The sequence below is a fragment of the Asparagus officinalis genome, chromosome 7 (assembly GCF_001876935.1).
Source record: "Asparagus officinalis chromosome 7, Aspof.V1, whole genome shotgun sequence".
Lineage (NCBI taxonomy): Eukaryota > Viridiplantae > Streptophyta > Magnoliopsida > Asparagales > Asparagaceae > Asparagus > Asparagus officinalis.
In genome coordinates, this window is record NC_033800.1 from 150,380,797 (window position 1) to 150,397,501 (window position 16,705).

General features: G+C 39.1%; 1 protein-coding gene and 1 non-coding gene across 3 annotated transcripts; both read left to right on the plus strand.

Annotated features, from left to right (window-relative positions):
- LOC109850623 (protein PLANT CADMIUM RESISTANCE 7-like) lies at positions 914-8,803 on the plus strand. Of its 2 annotated transcripts, none has more exons than XM_020420674.1 (5): positions 914-1,419; positions 1,703-1,766; positions 7,785-7,949; positions 8,078-8,143; positions 8,229-8,363. In XM_020420674.1, the coding sequence occupies exons 1-5, from the start codon at positions 1,187-1,189 to the stop codon at positions 8,256-8,258; spliced, it is 558 nt and encodes a 185-aa protein (XP_020276263.1). In that variant the 5' UTR covers positions 914-1,186; the 3' UTR covers positions 8,259-8,363. The 2 variants fall into 2 exon arrangements, with proteins under 2 accessions (XP_020276263.1, XP_020276262.1); XM_020420673.1 differs by having other exon boundaries at positions 939-1,419; positions 8,276-8,803.
- On the plus strand, positions 8,964-9,045 carry TRNAS-AGA. The gene has a single exon. It is a non-coding gene; the product is annotated as a tRNA-Ser (tRNA).

Genomic DNA, 16,705 nt, shown 5'->3' on the forward strand with positions numbered 1-16,705 from the left:
ATTGGATAATGAGTTGGTCATCATTAATGATGGCTAACTCATTATCCAATAGGAGGGGGACACCTCACTTGTCCCTTTTATTGGTGCCATATTTTGGGTCCCTGTAGCAAAACTCAAAAATTTAATAATAGCTAGACAGGTGTCTGGCATCCCCGCGTCAGGGTGCGTTTCTCGTTGGTGCGTTTCCATCGCTTTATTTTATTGTCATTTCCCCTGTAAACGTAATAAGCTGAGGGGGACGCGGGGTGGATTTGTTCAAGAATTTTGTGAAAGAGGGATGGGTTCCTCTGCTTCTTTGAGCGGGTGAGTATCCTACTGCCCTTGTGCAGCTTAACCAATAATCCTGTCAGCTTTTCAAGCTATGACCGACTGCGACCTACAATTTTTAAACTAATTGATCACCTTCAGTTTCTCGCCGCAGCCGAGCCGATCAATATGGTCCCCGTCTCAATCAAATGCTTCGTCCCGTCCTCATGTGGACAAGGATTTGCGTCCACGAGGTCAAAGCTGTCCCTTTCCCCCCACCTTTTTCTTTTTAATTATCCCTTTGCTGCCCTAATCCATCCCCCCACCCGCCCAAAAGGATAAGCCCAATCCCCAATTTTAATCACAGCTCACGGCGCGCTGTTCATAAATATTTCCTCTCTTTAATTTTAATAAAAGAAAATTTCTTTAAGGACCCAAAATATGGGACCAATATATGGGACAAGTGAGGTGTCATCTTCCTATTTGATAATGAGTTGGTCATCATTAATGATGGCCAACTCATTATCCAATAGATGGGGGACACCTCACTTGTCCCTTTTATTGGTCTCATATTTTGGTTCCCTGTAGCAAAGCTCTTAATAAAAAGAAGATTGAAAGCAATATCCTCGCCCGCATCTGATTTGATTGCGCGTGTTTGCCAGATGGCGGCCTCGATGATTGGTGTTAGCTGACGTGGACAACTGACAGCCAACCACAGTGTTCACGTGCCCACCACCGAGAAAAGGGAAACCGAAATGCTATGATCTCCCTCCCTCCCTCCTGTTTCGAAATTAATGTAGGGCACCGTCTCCTCCTCCTCCCAAAAGATAAATACTCCGCGTTAATAATAGAAAGGGAGAAACTAGGGGCCGGGGCCGGGGCCGGGGCGGGGCGGGGGAGAATAAATAAATCCAAAAACCCTAACCGTTGATCTCGATTGATGGCGGAATTGGAGCAGGAGGAGGAGGAGGGGAATCATAGAGATCAGCTTGACGGAGGAATGACGGTCCTTGATTTTGATATGCTGTGCGCTACTGTGGCGCTTCAAACGCATGGGGTTTCGAGGAAAGCGGAGGGGGGATTTGAGGGGGAATTCGGGGGAGTTCAGAGGATGTGGGAAGGAGAAATTCTTGATTGCCTCCAGGATAGGAGGATTGCGGTTCAATCCGTTTGGTGAGCGCGCCCTCCCTGATTCTTCGATTTATTTGTTAAAGTTTGGATTTTTTTTTTTATAAGCCTCATTGCTACCTTGGGGCTTTCCCCTTAATTTATATTTGCGATGCTTAGAAGGTTTAATCTTGGGGTGTTTTGGACTATGGGGCTGTTAGCGTGTGATTTTTTCCTACGTTTGAAGTTCCTGCTTGTCTATCTATACAAATGGCTGTAGTTTAATAAAAGATGGGATTAGGAGGCATTGTTCCTTTGAACTGATGATGGAATATCCTTATGATTGCAGTTGCCCGTGCTATAGATTTGGGCAGAACATGAGGAGGGCCAACATTGGACCCTGCTTTCTTCAGGTGAAACCTACACCTTCCTTTTGTTGAGTTATAAAAGATTACTGCCGGTAATTACTATATTTTTGTCACCTTGATTCCCATGACTCTTCATTGTTCAAAGTCATGCGGGTTCGACGGTTTTCCAATTCAGAAATCCATACTTGCGTACTTGATTAGATACTAATATAGGTAAAAACACAGATTATTTTCTGAATGCTACCATTAAGCTATCGAATAAACAACTGCTCACGCTCCCACTTTTTTTTTTATCTATACCGTGGAAACATTTTTCACTTATTATGTTTTACTGATGATTCTCTAGGTTAACAACTGATGCGTCCAAATTACGTAGATGACATGGGTGGAGAGTGATAGCCAACAGCAGATGCTGATCTATTTTATGATATATATATACACCATTCAGTTTACTTCATGATCAGCTGGGTCATTGTATAACCCTCCAGTTTGTCAAGTCCTTGTATACCGAAGACTGTTCGGTGGTAGTTGGTTTAGGATTCTCTGTGTCGTCAACATACAACAATAAACCTCTTGAAATATGCACAAGGATCTGAATTAAATCTATTGTATCCAAGGCTTATGATGAATGAATCAAATCTCTTATACCAACACCTCTGCGCCTTCTTTAGACTGTACATAGATTTGTTCAATCTGCAAACCAGGTTCTCTTTTTCTTTTTCTTCAAAACCTTCTGGTTGGAGCATGTAAATTTCTTCTTCAAGATCTCCATGAAGAAATGTTGTTTTCACATCTAGCTGCTCTAGATGTAAGTCAAATATAGCGCTCATAGTCAGGACTATTCGGACTGTTTTCACATCTAGCTGCTCTAGATGTAAGTCAAATATAGCGCTCATAGTCAGGACTATTCGGACTGTTGTAAGTTGAACAACATGAGAAAATATTTCATTAAAGTCAATACCTTCTTTCTGAGCATATCATTTTATCACCAATCTAGCACAATATCGTTCCACTTGATCATCGTCATTTCGCTTGATCTTGTACACCTATTTATTTACAATGGTCTTTCTTCCTTGTGGTAGTGACACAAGTACCCAAGTCTTGTTCTTATGGAGAGATTCAATTTCTTCCTGCATTGCTGCCATCCACAAAGATGCATCTATGTCATTTATAGCTTCATAAAAAGTTGATGGTTCTCCATCCTCCGTTAGAAGACAGTATGCAACATTACTCTCCGTAATATACTCCGAGTGCCAAGTCAGTGGTTTTATCTCAGGAGTTGATCTTCGAATTTCTGGAGCCTTGGACTCGACCGGTTCTTGTATATCATGCTCCGGTGTTGCTTCAGAAGAATTCAAATTATCTTCTACCTGAACAGCTATAGTCTCTGAGTCCTTCCTCGAACTATTTTCTTTCTCTTCACTTTGTCGTTGGTTCTCTACAAAGATAACATCTCTGCTGATAATAACCTTGTGGGCAGTGGGATCCCACAGATGATACCCATTTACTCCATCAGCATACCCTAAGAATAAGTATTTTTGGATTTTGAATCCAGCTTTGTAATTTCTTGGGCATTGTACATTACGTACACTGGACTTTCAAATATATGGAGGTTAGAATAATCAGCTGGCTTGCCAGTCCACATCTCCATCGGCGTTATTAACTGTATTTTGATGAAGATCGATTCACCACATAACAGGTGATTTTTACTGTTTCTGCCCAAAAGATTTTATCTAGATTTACAGTTGTCAACATAGCTCTGGTTCTTTCCAACAAAGTTCTGTTCATCCGTTCTGTCACTCCATTTTGTTGAGGAGTATAAGCCATACTGAATTGTCTTTTGATGCCTTCATGCTTGCAGAATGCTAGGAATTCACCGTCTGTGTATTCTCCCATTATCTGATCTCAAGCACTTGATCTTCTTCTCAGATTCAAGCTCAACCCGCGCTTTGTAGGTTTTAAAGACTGAGAACACATCTGCCTTTATCTTGATAGGATACACCCAACATCTCTTGGAGTAATTATCAATAAATGACAAAATATTTCGCTCCTTCCAATGATGTAACTGGTGCTTTCCATACATCAGAATGAACCAGTTCCAGAATAGCCTTATTTCTAGAACTCGATGTGTTGAACTTTAGGTGATGCTACTTACTTGTAACACAATGCTCTCAGAATTGAAGAGCTACCGAATTAAGTCCAGGAAGCAGTTTCTGATCGGAGAGAATCTTCAAGCCTCGTTCTAACATGTGACCTAGTTTGCGATGTCATATCATGGTTTGTTCTTCTCCACGGCTGGTTGATGTCATACATGAATTAGCTTCCTGCAGGGTTTCTCCCGTGAGCATGTATAGATTTGCAGCTATCTTCTCTCCTTTTATAACAATAAGCATCCCTCTAACAATCTTCATGATCTTGTTTGCTATATGGATCTTACACCCGAGCTCATCTAATTGTCCTAAAGACAATAGATTCTTCTTCAGGCCCTCACATGTCGCACATCTTGAATAGTGTGTACTGTACCATCAAACATTTTGATTTCGATAGTGTCAATACCAGAAATTTTCAAGGCATGATCATTTTCCATGAATATAGATCCTCCTGAGATAGGTTCATATTTGTGAAACAATTCTCTCTAGGAGGTCATGTGTCAGGAGGTTGCTGAATCCAGAAATCAGACATCAGCAAACATCTTTCTGCCTTCATCAATAGTGGTTACTTCACTGTATAAAATTTCACCATCGTCTGATGTGCTGACAACGCGTCTTTGAGATGTTAATGGCTTTGAAGACTTTTTATCTCCACTCTTCTTGTTGTGCCAACACTCCGATTTGCCGTTTCCTCTTTTGTCACTGTTATAGCATTTGACATTTTTTGTACTTCTTGATTTGGATCTACCATGGGTATGACTCCCATTAGAGCCACGTTCCGTTGATCTTCCTCTCGTTACCGATAATGGCTCCGCTTGTTGTGAACTTGTCTGCATGTCTTCATTGTTCTTACGCTAATTTTCTTCCTCCAGAATAGCGGCTGCAACATCGTCGAAGACTAAATTCTCCATGAGGACGTTGTTTGTCTGGTTGATGATGAGTTGATCATAAGAGTCAGGTAGACTCTGAAGTAGAAGTTCTGCACGTTCATTCGAACCGATTGCATGCCCCAATGCTGTGAGTTGGGAGAACAGTGTGTTTATGGTGTTGATGTGATCGGTCATCGATGTAAATTTCGCCATCCTCAGAGTGTAAAGTCTCCTTTTTAAGAAAATTTTGTTGTGCATGGATTTTACCTCATATAGTTTTGTTAGATTATCTCAGATTTCCTTTGTTGTCTTCTTCTCCTCTATGCTTGACAGCGCCCCGTCTGCTAATGCCAAATGTAGATTTGCAATAGCATTTTCGTCCATCTCGTTTTATTTTTTATTATCTGTGATGTCGTCCGACCTTACACCGATGGCCGTCAGGCAATTATCTTTTCTCAAGATAGTCTTTATCTTTAACTTCCACGGTAAGAAATTACTCTCGTCGAATTTCTTGATTTTAAACTTTGCCGTCATTACTTCTACCACGAACAATAATTTCTTACTATTTCATATAAATAGTAACTGTATTTATGAACAGTAACCGTATCCATGAATAATATCGTACTTGTGAATAGTATTGTATTTTTGAACAATATCATATTCATGAATAGTACTCGTCACCTTCAGAGGATAAATGATAATCTAACTTATTTTCTGATGTGGAGGATTCACCTTTAGTGGCAGCCACAGAGTATACGATAAGTAGATATATACAAGCACCCTAAGTTGGCTCTGATACCACTTGTTAGGTCAAACCTGAGGCCTAATAGAACAGGATCGCAGCAATAGTAGTGAAAATAGAGATAAAAAAGATGAACACACAAATTTACGTGGTTCGGTACAAAATTGCCTACGTTCATGGGCAAGGATAGAAAAATCAACTATGAGGAGAAAACTCTGGAGTTACAATCTCTCTTTATAAGGAGATACTCTCTATTTTTTCTCTCTCACTCTTTTATATGAGGAGTTGTTTCTAGGATGAGTTTTTTCTTAAGAGTTTGGGGTCTATTTATAATGTTTTGAAAAATACTATACACTAATAAAATATTAATATTTTACTGTGCACCATTAACATTTTTAACTCTGCCGAACTTTGTTTGAAAATATGGTTTGTGGGGCCCACCCACTTTTCATTTGTCAAAAAAAGGCAGCGAACTTTCGGCTAGTTATTGACAATACCCCAACAAAAGATCGTATCAAAGAATTAAAGGCTCAGTTGGCTAGGAAATTTGAAATGGAGGATTTAGAATCTACAAGCAAGATTTTAGGGATGCAAATTTACCGAGACAGAATTAATAGGAAGATTTGGATTTCTTAGAAGAATTACTTGAACAAAATCTTACGGCGCTTTAACATGCAAGATTGTAAATCAATTTTTATCCCACTTCCTGTTAATTTCAAGTTATCTTCCAGTATGAGTCCTAGCAGTGAAGAAGAGATGATGGAAATGTCTCAAGTACCGTATGTATCAGCAGTGGAAAGCTTAATGTTGCTATGATTTGTACAAGACCAGACATTACACAATTAGTGAAAGTGGTTAGTCGATACATGACAAATTCTGGTAAAGAGCATTGGAATACTGTAAAGAGGGTCCTAAGATACATTAAGGGAACATCAAATGTTACATTATGTTATGGGTGATCTAATTTTATTGTCAGTGTATATGTTGATTCTGATTATGCAAGTGATCGTGATAATAGCAAATCCACCACAGACTATGTGTTTGCACTTACTGGCGGAGGTGTAAGTTGGGTTTCAAAACTGCAGTCAGTTGTAGCTACTTCAACAACAGAAACAGAGTATGTAGCAGCTACACAATCTAGTAAAGAGGCAATGTGGTTGAAGATGATGCTGGAGGAACTCGGTCATGAACAAAAGAAGATATCTCTATTTTGTGACAGTCAGAGTGCTTTGCATTTGGTAAGAAATTCAGCCTTTCATTCAAAGACCAAACACATTTGAGTTTAGTACCACTTCGTTCGTGAGAAAGTGGAAGAAGGAATAGTGGATATGCAGAAAATTCACACCAAAGATAACCTAGCAGATTTTTTGACAAAAAAAGTCAATATTGACAAATTTATTTGGTATCGATCCTCTTGTGATCTGTCGGAGACATAAGCAATATGAAGATAGCAAGATAGAAAGTATGGTGTGAAGATATGATTGATGCTCAATCAAATCTTCAAGTGGGAGATTGTCAACAACCAGCCAAAAGTTAGTAGCCTTTTTTTGACAAATGAAAAGTGAGTGGGCCCCACAAACCATATTTTCAAACAAAGTTCGGCAGAGTTGAAAATGTTAAAGCTGCACAGTAAAATATTAATATTTTATTAGTATATAGTATTTTTTAAAACACTATAAATAGGCCCCAAACTCTTAAGGAAAAACTCATCTTAGAAACAACTCCTCATATAGAAGAGTGAGAGAGAGAAAATAAAGAGAGTATCTCGTTGTAAAGAGAGATTGTAACTTCAGAGTTTTCTCCTCAAAGTGGATTCTTCTATCATTGCCCGTGGACGTAGGCAATTTTGTGCCGAACCACGTAAATCTGTGTGTCCATCTTTTTTACCTTTATTTTCACTACTATTGTTGCGATCCTGTTCTATTGGGCCCCGGGTTTGTCCCAACACTCTGCAGTCTATTCATATGTCAATACTGTCATTTACTATTGTCTTTCTATTTGATATCTCTACTTATCTTCTACTCAGAATGCAATATTTAGCATTTAAATTCAAGTCATGTTTCAACATTTATATGCACCTCACAAATATAAAATAGGAAGGTCGTATTATTAGGATTATCATTTTAATTTGATATTTTTGGTAACTTGTAATACAACACACTTTTGGATTTTTGTACGAGCTAACCCTGCAGAGATTCTTGTAACTAGCTAGCAGCTTGGCTTCTTGTGACCTGCATTCGTTGTCCAGGAGCATTCGTCACTAGAATTAACCCATTTCTTCTTCTTCTTTTTTGTTTTCCAGGGTTCAATCTATTTTATCCTTGTAATGGCTATTCTATCCTGCTTCATTGCATTTGGCGTCACCAGACAGCATTGCTATTTATACATTGGATTTTCTTTTGCCTTCTCATTAGGACTGTATGTGGGTTATTTTCGTATTAGGATCAAGAAGCAGTTTAACATTGGGGTAAGCCCCTCTACTAAATATTTATGTCTTGTTGCATTTTTTCTTTGTGTGCAACTACTGGGGGTTGCATAAGGTTTTTGTAGAGAGCTTATTGTTTTAATGCAACTGATATTGTTGTTTTCCTGCAGGGGAGTGACAGTTCGTTAGATGAGTGTGCCTACCATCTCATTTGTCCATGCTGCGCGCTCTCCCAGGTTATTACCAAATTTTTCTTCCTTTAATTGGTTGCAGAAATGTTACACAAGCCTGAAGTAACATTGGTAATTTTCCCATATCAAGGAAAACCAGCTAACTAAGAAAGACGGATAATTGCTTTGATTGGGCAGGAGTCCAGAACGCTGGAGATGAACAATGTTCAAGATGGTGTTTGGCATGGCAGGGGAGATACAATATGTGTTGGAAGTTTCGGAGAAGGGAGCAAAGAATTTTCTGCTCTTCATAAGCCGTCTTTGATGACGATGGATGGAATGTCAGATGGAGGCAATCATTCATGGAATGGGGATCCCAGCCATTCGGAACCTCTGGTTGCATCGATGCAAACAGGACAGAAATCCTAGGGGATTGTGATTTGTATCTGGGCGTCGTCGGCTGAGGAAAATTTCATGATTATCGAGTGAATGAGTTGCTTCCTGTTTTCAGGGACTGATGTTTTTCGGAGAGGTCTGAAAACCGGCGCATTCAAACAGGGGACAACACGTTGTGATGTTAATTTCAGGTTGAAGTTGTTGGAAGGGCAAGAAGTTTGGCCCTCGTCCTGCTTAAATTTTATGAATTGTATATATCGCGCAGCATATTTGATGTCTCCAATCGTGTACTGAGAAAGCTTTCACTGGTTTCAACGTTCTTGATCTGCATCCTAATGATTCCATTTGTGATTTGTTCGTCTCCAAAAATGAATCTGGGAGTGTGAATGCCGTAGTAACTGAAAATCTAGGAGCGTGAATGCCCTTGTGATCGAACCTTCGTGATGCTTTGCCTGTGAAAGTAATGGTGGAGAAAACTGTTATCGATTGGGTGGACGTGCCGGAGTGGTTATCGGGCATGACTAGAAATCATGTGGGCTCTGCCCGCGCAGGTTCGAATCCTGCCGTCCACGTTTTGTTCTTGTCCTCTACTACTATTCTTCCTTCGTTTTTTTTCCCCCTTTTTTTAGTTAATATATATTCTGGCAAGCACATTACTGTGGCGGAAAATGGATTTCCTGATGGAATTGATTATAACTAGATTTATAAACTGGGGTACCTTTATAGAATAAACACGCTGAATTCCAACCTCAAATCTCATGGACATTGCAAGTGGAATTTATTACAATGTCTCAAAGAGCAATCATGTACTCGCCTAATTAGGGGTGGGCACTGGGCCGAGTTGGCTCGGTAGCTCGTTCGCTTGGCATGCATTTCGTCCTAACGTGACTCGGCTTGGTGGCAGGACGGGATGGTCTTAGCTCGTTTCTTGAGTGGGCCACGGGACGAGCTGAATTGGCCCTCAACCCATGTGAGCTAATATCCCGCTCAACCTGCTTGGCCCTTTGAACGAGATGGGTCCACTTATAGGCGGGCTGAGCAGCTCATCCCCGCCCATCATATCTATAATTTTATGTTCAATTATGATAATAGTTTTATCAACACTAGTATAATCCACGTGCAAAGCACGTGAATGTACATGTTGTAAGTTCTGAATTTTATGCGTTAATAAATATAATATGATTGCTTAAAGCTTAAAAAGAAATGTATGAATTAATTATTATTGTATAGTTATTGAAATTAAATGTTTTCCTTGTAATAATCGCCATGTGTTAACCTATTTTTAAATAAGTCCCCAAATCTAAACAGTTCTTAAATAAAACTGCCAATTCTATAAGTTCTCTTAAATATGGCCATCCAACTTGAAAGTTGTTAACTTAACTCTAAATTAACTAAGCTGTATTAATATTGCTAGCTTTTCCTAATATTCCTTAGATATATTCCCTAGATATATTCGCTAAATAGTTATAATTGATACCTGCAACATATTGTAACAGTTACCTCTTAATGTAGTTATTTAATAGGGTAAATTGTACTAAACGCTTGTGAACTTACAACCTATATAAACTTTTAAAATTGCACTAAACCCCTAATGACTTGTCTGTTCCAAAGAAGACCCCAAACTAATATTCTAAATTTCGCAGATAACCCCAATTAATTAGAACCAGAAAATGACATAAAAGACATTTTAAAATTAAATTGGGGTTTTGTGTAATTTTATCTAAAAGATATTGGGGGCTTTCTACAAAAGTTATTAGGGGTTTAGTGTGATTTAAAAAGCTCATAGGGTCTATTTACTACAAAATGCTAAAATTTCATGGGGGTATACTGTAATTTGCTTTATTTAATATTATAATTCTTAGTTTAAGTAATACTATTAAAATAATTATACTGTCTATATACTATAAAATATTTATCTAATTTACTTTTTTAAATTATGCTCTTAAATAATTTAGTACTATAAATATTTTATAAATTTTTATTATAATATCATCAATAATTAGTACTATTATTAATACTACATATTTTTTTTGGTAAAAGGGTTAGTTTTCAGTCATTACCAAGTATAGATTATTCGGTATCATATAATAATCTTTGAGAAAATACTCTAAAAATAATATTAAATTATTTATTTGATTTATTTAGTAATATAATACTAAATAAATAGTATAATTCGTAATTTATGTGATATTATTAATATAATTACACTACTTATGTGATTCAAAATCCATTCTATTTTTTATTGCTTATCGAGTTATAGTATAATTCTTAATAGTACTTTGTAATATATCATTCTATTTATACTATTATCTTAATTATTTTATTATAATTTACAAAATAATTATTATAATAATTTAATTGGTTACTACTAATAATTGTGTATACTTATTTTATAAATTATTTTATTTATTATTTTTAAATAATTAATAGTTATAATATTATTGATAATTATAATTATTTAGGAGGCGCATAATTAATAAGCAGTTATATTTATTTAATGGAAGATTAATTAGAGATAATAACATATATAGAATTTTATCAAAATTTGAGAGGGTAAAAAAATAAAATTAAAAGTTTTAACACATCAATCCTCTTTTTGTAGTAGTATAGATATAGATATAACTAGATATAGATAAGTATATATATTTTGTGAACTAGTTGAAGTGAAATTCAAGCATAGGCAATTAAAAACTCTATATTTTAAAAGAATTGACATAACTTAGCTAACTACTTTATCGAACTATTAATAAAACTACTTGTCTAAATATTCATAGAGATATTAATAAAATTATTTGTTATCGCTTGTAATCGTCAAATTGTTAGTTTCTTATTTAATCATAATTTTTCATGTGCCATCAATCCTTAAAAGACAATAAAATAAAACAATACAAAAAAAAAGAAAAAAAAAAGAAAAAGCAAAAACTTTCAAGTGGGACAGGTGGGTCAGCGCGTAAGGTCAATCAATACTGCAAATATCACAAAAATACAACCGTTGCCCAAAAGAAATTTACAATCTCGCCAATGCACAGGAATATGTTTTTGTAGTGAAATATCAGTATCCGTATCCGAAAAAATCTGAATACATATTGGTAATACTCTTACGATAGTTTCGATTCTTAGATTATGGATTTGTAGTTAATTTTGATGATCAAGATGTCTAATCTTAGCTTTTCAATCATAATGAACATATTAACGAACTCTTTTTGTATCACATGACTATATTTTTCTGAATACTATCTAGTTTTCTCATATTCTTTTTTATCCGCATGCATATCCGTTTATATATCTGCATCTATATCCGTAACCGTATCCGATTTTGGCGGATGTGGTTTATAAATTTTTCTTACCGACGTATATCCGTATCCGTATCCGAGATGGGTAAGCGGATATGGATATGGTAAGTTTCATATCCGAGCCGTATCCGCCTCCGGCTTAACACCCCTAGTTGATGCGCCATCCTGCCTGTTATCGCTGCCCGCGAGCGGGCTGGATCGAGCTCCATGGCTTGAGAACAAGCGCTTAGAAACGCGCCGGGGTCCTGCAGGCGAGCCACGAGCACGAGCTCTGCTCGCCCGCCGCACTGGGGGCCCGCACCGCACGGGCCAGCCCGCTGCCCACCCCCACACATCCTGTATCCCTCTGAAAGGTGATAATATGAGTTCAGGCAGGCCCCCTTTGCTTTCCATCACCATTAATTATTCAGCAGGCCCCCCTCGTCCTTCCGTAACAAATGAAAGCGCTTCGAAAAGAGACTTAAAACTCCCACATTCATTCATCTCCTCATTAATCCTCTCACGAGTCGCAACAGACAAACAAAAAAGGGCAGGTTGTACGTATTAATTATTGTCAAAAAAAAAAACCCCCGCAATGTGTAGATCTTTGATGGTTTGGTGCCCTAGACCAGCTATCTTCGATCTCAAAATAACAACAGAAGTAAATGAAGGCGTTTATGTGCTGCCAAATGGCATGCACGCACGTGAGGAGGCTGCCATTCGTGGGAAGCTAGGGACATGCTCTGAAAAGTTTGGGGGGCGGGGGGGCAAAAACTGCAGAGAACGCAATTAATGGAGATGGATGGGTATTATCAGTCCATTCAATAGATCAGTTCCATCATTTCAGAATATTTGTCATTTGCGTTGCAGAAAATGCTATGAGGATGTAGCTGTGGAGCTCATTCGATCGAGGAATGCTCTCATGAAGTTTAATTATATATTAAATTGCGACAGAGATCGATATGTTGCTTTTAGGGTCCACGTTCAAGAGTATTATCAACACATACTTGATACTTTCCTTTTCATTCTGTAAAATATCTTTTCAAAACTTTTGTTCGTTTTTTTCTTATGAATTTTGAATTCACAAGCTTGTAGAGAATATTAATATTGTAATAATTCTAGGTTTTATTGGTTCTATATATATATAAGGAAAAGTAAAAGGACTTTTATGCAAATATTGTTAGAGGGTTCTAATAGCAAAAAGGAATTTTAAGTGTACCTGAAACCCTACCCAACTCTTTCTTCTTCTCCCGTCAGCCTTTTTCTTGTTGGATTTAATCTAATAAATCTATTTGTGGGCACATATGATTAATCAATGTGTATTGCTATCTTTCAGGATAACCCACTAAAGTGATCAATTAAGTTGGGTTAATGGGTATTTAAATATAATCATGGGGTTATATGTGCAGATACCAGGTTGTAATTGTGATTTATTGAGGGGCTAAATTACAAAAGTACAACATCTATAAATAAGGGGTTATGGTCCCTAACCTAGGGTTATATTCTCTAATTCTCTACACCCCCATCTAGCTAGAGAAATTCGGTTTTAGAGAAACCCTAAGGTTAGAAGATCATCAAAAACCCAAATCAAGATTTCATCCATGGATTCAGGTATAAGCTTCCGCTCTTTTGATTATTTGTTAATCTCTTTGAATTAATCATGGCTATATGGTTTTAGATCTCAAGTTTTATGATGTAGATCTAACAAGTGGTATCAGAGCCACCTTGATTAATTCTTAGGGATTTAAGTTTTATTGGGTTTTTTTTTATCTTAAATCTCTGGTTAAAGATTTAATTTTGTTCTCGGATGAACAGTAATGTTCGGATGAACAGTAACGAAAAATTTTTCGGATTCAGTCAAGTTTTTTTCCCCGGATGAACAGTAACTGAAAAAATCGCCGGTGAACAGTAACTTTTTGGAATTTTCGGATTTTTCTTTGATTTTTTCTTCAATTTTTTCCAATTCTGGATCTGTTTTGAAAATAAAAAAAATCAAAGATTTTTGGGTTTGTCGGCGGCGGTTTCAGTTTGAAACCCTAAGGGTTCATGGCGAAAATTAAGGAGGTGGTTACCTCAAACGAACCTCGCGTTCGTTCAATTTTAACCGAGCTTCGCGCTCAACGAACCTCGCGTTCGTTCTAAGGTGAACCTCGCGTTCAACTCAGGTGAGCGTCAAGCTCAATTTTTAACGAACCTCGCGTTGTTCTAAGGTGAACCTCGCGTTCAACTCAGGTGAGCGTCAAGCTCAATTTTAACGAACCTCGCGTTCGTTCTAAGGTGAACCTCGCGTTCAACTCAGGTGAGCGTCAAGCTCAATTTTAACGAACCTCGCGTTCGTTCTAAGGTGAACCTCGCGTTCAACTCAGGTGAGCGTCAAGCTCAATTTTAACGAAGAGCCTCGCGTTCGTACTTCAGACGAACCTCGCGTTCGTGCTTCAGTCGAGCCTCGCGTTCGAACTTCAGACGAACCTCGCGTTCGTACTTCAGACGAACCTCGCGTTCGTACTTCAGTCGAACCTCGCGTTCATTTTTTTTAAACGAACCTCGCGTTCTTTTATCAAACGAACCTCGCGTTCCCAAGTTGAACCTCGCGTTCTTTTATCAAACGAACCTCGCGTTCGTTCATTTTCAGACGAACCTCGCGTTCGTGATTAAGTGAGTCTCGTACTCAATACAGTCGAACCTCGCGTTCGAAGTTAAGGGAACTTCGTGTTCATTATGGTTAAGCCTCGGCTTTTCATGGGTCCACTTTGGTATACTTAATTTATTCAATTAAGTTATGGGCCCTAATTAAGCTGTGAGACCCCAATTAAGTTTTTGGAAATTCAGTTGATTTAAATTTTTTAATTTAAATCTAATTCGGTTTTTACCGACTGAAGGTTGGGACAATCATATCCAAAGTATTCCAGACTCTTCTATAAAAGAACGAGACTGAAATACTTTGGAGGGGGTATCTGTAGGCATATAAAATTGCTTATAGGTCCCCTAGCATAGCTCGGCACAAACCGACGAACCAACGAGGCGACGAGATCGACGAATCGCACGCAAGCGACGGAATGCACCCATACGCGTTGGGAATCAAGCCAAGTGTTAAAGAATCAACGAGTTATCCAACCGGGAACAGACTCGGACGAATCACGATCGAATCAAGATCAGTTTCGGACTCGAACTCAGAAGTGGATTTACTGCCAAATCAGGAATCAGACTTACTGCCAAATCAGGTCAACGAGTCAATCAACCGCACAACCGAATCACGGACAAGACCGAAAGACGGAAAACAACCAAACCCACCACCTAGAGGGGCTCGGCCCAAGCCGAGCCACCTCAAGGTGGCTCGGCCCAGAGCCGAGCCACCCTGAGGTGGCCGGCCCAGATCTGTGCCTAGGCACAGATCTGGGTGCCTATAAATAGGAGAGGGGGTGTTCATTTTCAGAGGTCGAACTTTCAAGAGCCGAAACTCTGCCGGATTGAAGAGTGAACTCGGAGCTTTGAAGACTTGAAGACTTGCACATTCGGATCTGATCCTCGGCGAGCATCCACGTCAGAAAAGGCAGGATTTCGAGAGGAAGAAAGAACAGATCTGAGATCTACACGAGATCACACTCCAGATCTAAGCTTGGTCTTAGATCTCGAGATCCGAGCGATTATTCCCTTGGTGGACTAATCCCTCCCGGCTATTATTCCCTTCGTGGAATAATACCCGTATAATCGTGTAGATCCGACCGGATCTAGATCGTGCGGTGGTCCACGGATTAACCCCGGCGTTGGCAAAGAACCCACCAAAGCGAGCGACCGCAAAACAGGAGCTCGCGATTTGTTCACAGAAGGAAAGTTGTAATTTTTACTTTTTTTCTTTGATTTAGTTGTAACCGGATCTATAAAAGACCGGATCTTTGTAATCTAAGATGACAATTATTTCAATGAAGAAAACAGTTTTCCCCGCGAACACTAACAGTCTCGCAGCCGAGACTGTCATGCCGCAGCCACTGATCAAGATCACTGTAGGTGAAGAGGTCGAATACGAGTTTGACCAGCAGAAGTTCGGGGAGTACGTCTCCTCCTCCTCCTCCTCCAGATCTTCCTCCCCCTGCAAGCATAGGAAGACCAATTTTATAAAGAAGGTTAATTGACCTTCAGATCTGTAAATTCAGGGTGATAATCTTCGCCCGAATACTTTGGAAGACTCATCTCCGGCCTCCAAGGAAGCCGGATCTGATGCTCGTGATAACTCTTCAAAGGTCATGGAGTTGCCCGTCAAAGACGCACCGGTGCTGACAAAAAGGGCTTGTCAGAGGCGCCGCCAACGTATTGCCCGTCAATTCGTCAAAGCTTTGGAATAGATGGACGGACTCCACTACTAAGCGGATCTATAGTTTAGAAGGTGCCAAGTGGCTAAGCCGTCACCGCAACATGCGTCGGGGTCCTCCTTCTAACCGTTAACTAACATTTTGTCTACTTCTTCGATAAGTAGTATTTGTGGGTAGCAGCGAAAGCCGAGAGGGAGTTGGAGCTAGCCTGGCTGGAGCAGGGAGATATGTTTGTGGCAGACTATGAGAGCAAGTTTGTAGGATTGCTCAGGTTTACAAGCATGTGGTAGACTGGTGAGCGACAGGCTCAGATGTTCTTAATGGGGCTTTGCCCGAGTTTACAATATTATCTTGTATCCAGATGATTCCATTTAGTGTGGGAGGTTGAAGATGCTGCCATCTCACAGGAGACAAAGACGACCCTGTTTCAGAAGGGCAAAGAAGGGAATAGTAAAGCAGGGTAGTCATGAGACAAAGGAAAGGGGAAGAGACCGTTTACAGGACCAGGAGAACCCCGGCAACAGAGCAAGGGTTCACATCAGTAGGGTTACCATAAGAAGGGACCGTAGTAGGATCAGAGGGGACGTAGATTCTCGGTCGGCATAAGGCAGCAGAGGGGGCGTAGCAAGATCATTGTGGTAAATTTGGCCATA

Excerpts from the sequence above, each read along its gene's own strand:
- LOC109850623 (XM_020420673.1), top strand. The coding sequence starts at position 1,187 with ATGGCGGAATTGGAGCAGGAGGAGGAGGAGGGGAATCATAGAGATCAG. Across the intron at positions 1,420-1,702 it reads ATTGCGGTTCAATCCGTTTG|TTGCCCGTGCTATAGATTTG; the intron begins GTGAGCGCGCCC and ends TTATGATTGCAG. Across the intron at positions 1,767-7,784 it reads TTGGACCCTGCTTTCTTCAG|GGTTCAATCTATTTTATCCT; the intron begins GTGAAACCTACA and ends TTTGTTTTCCAG.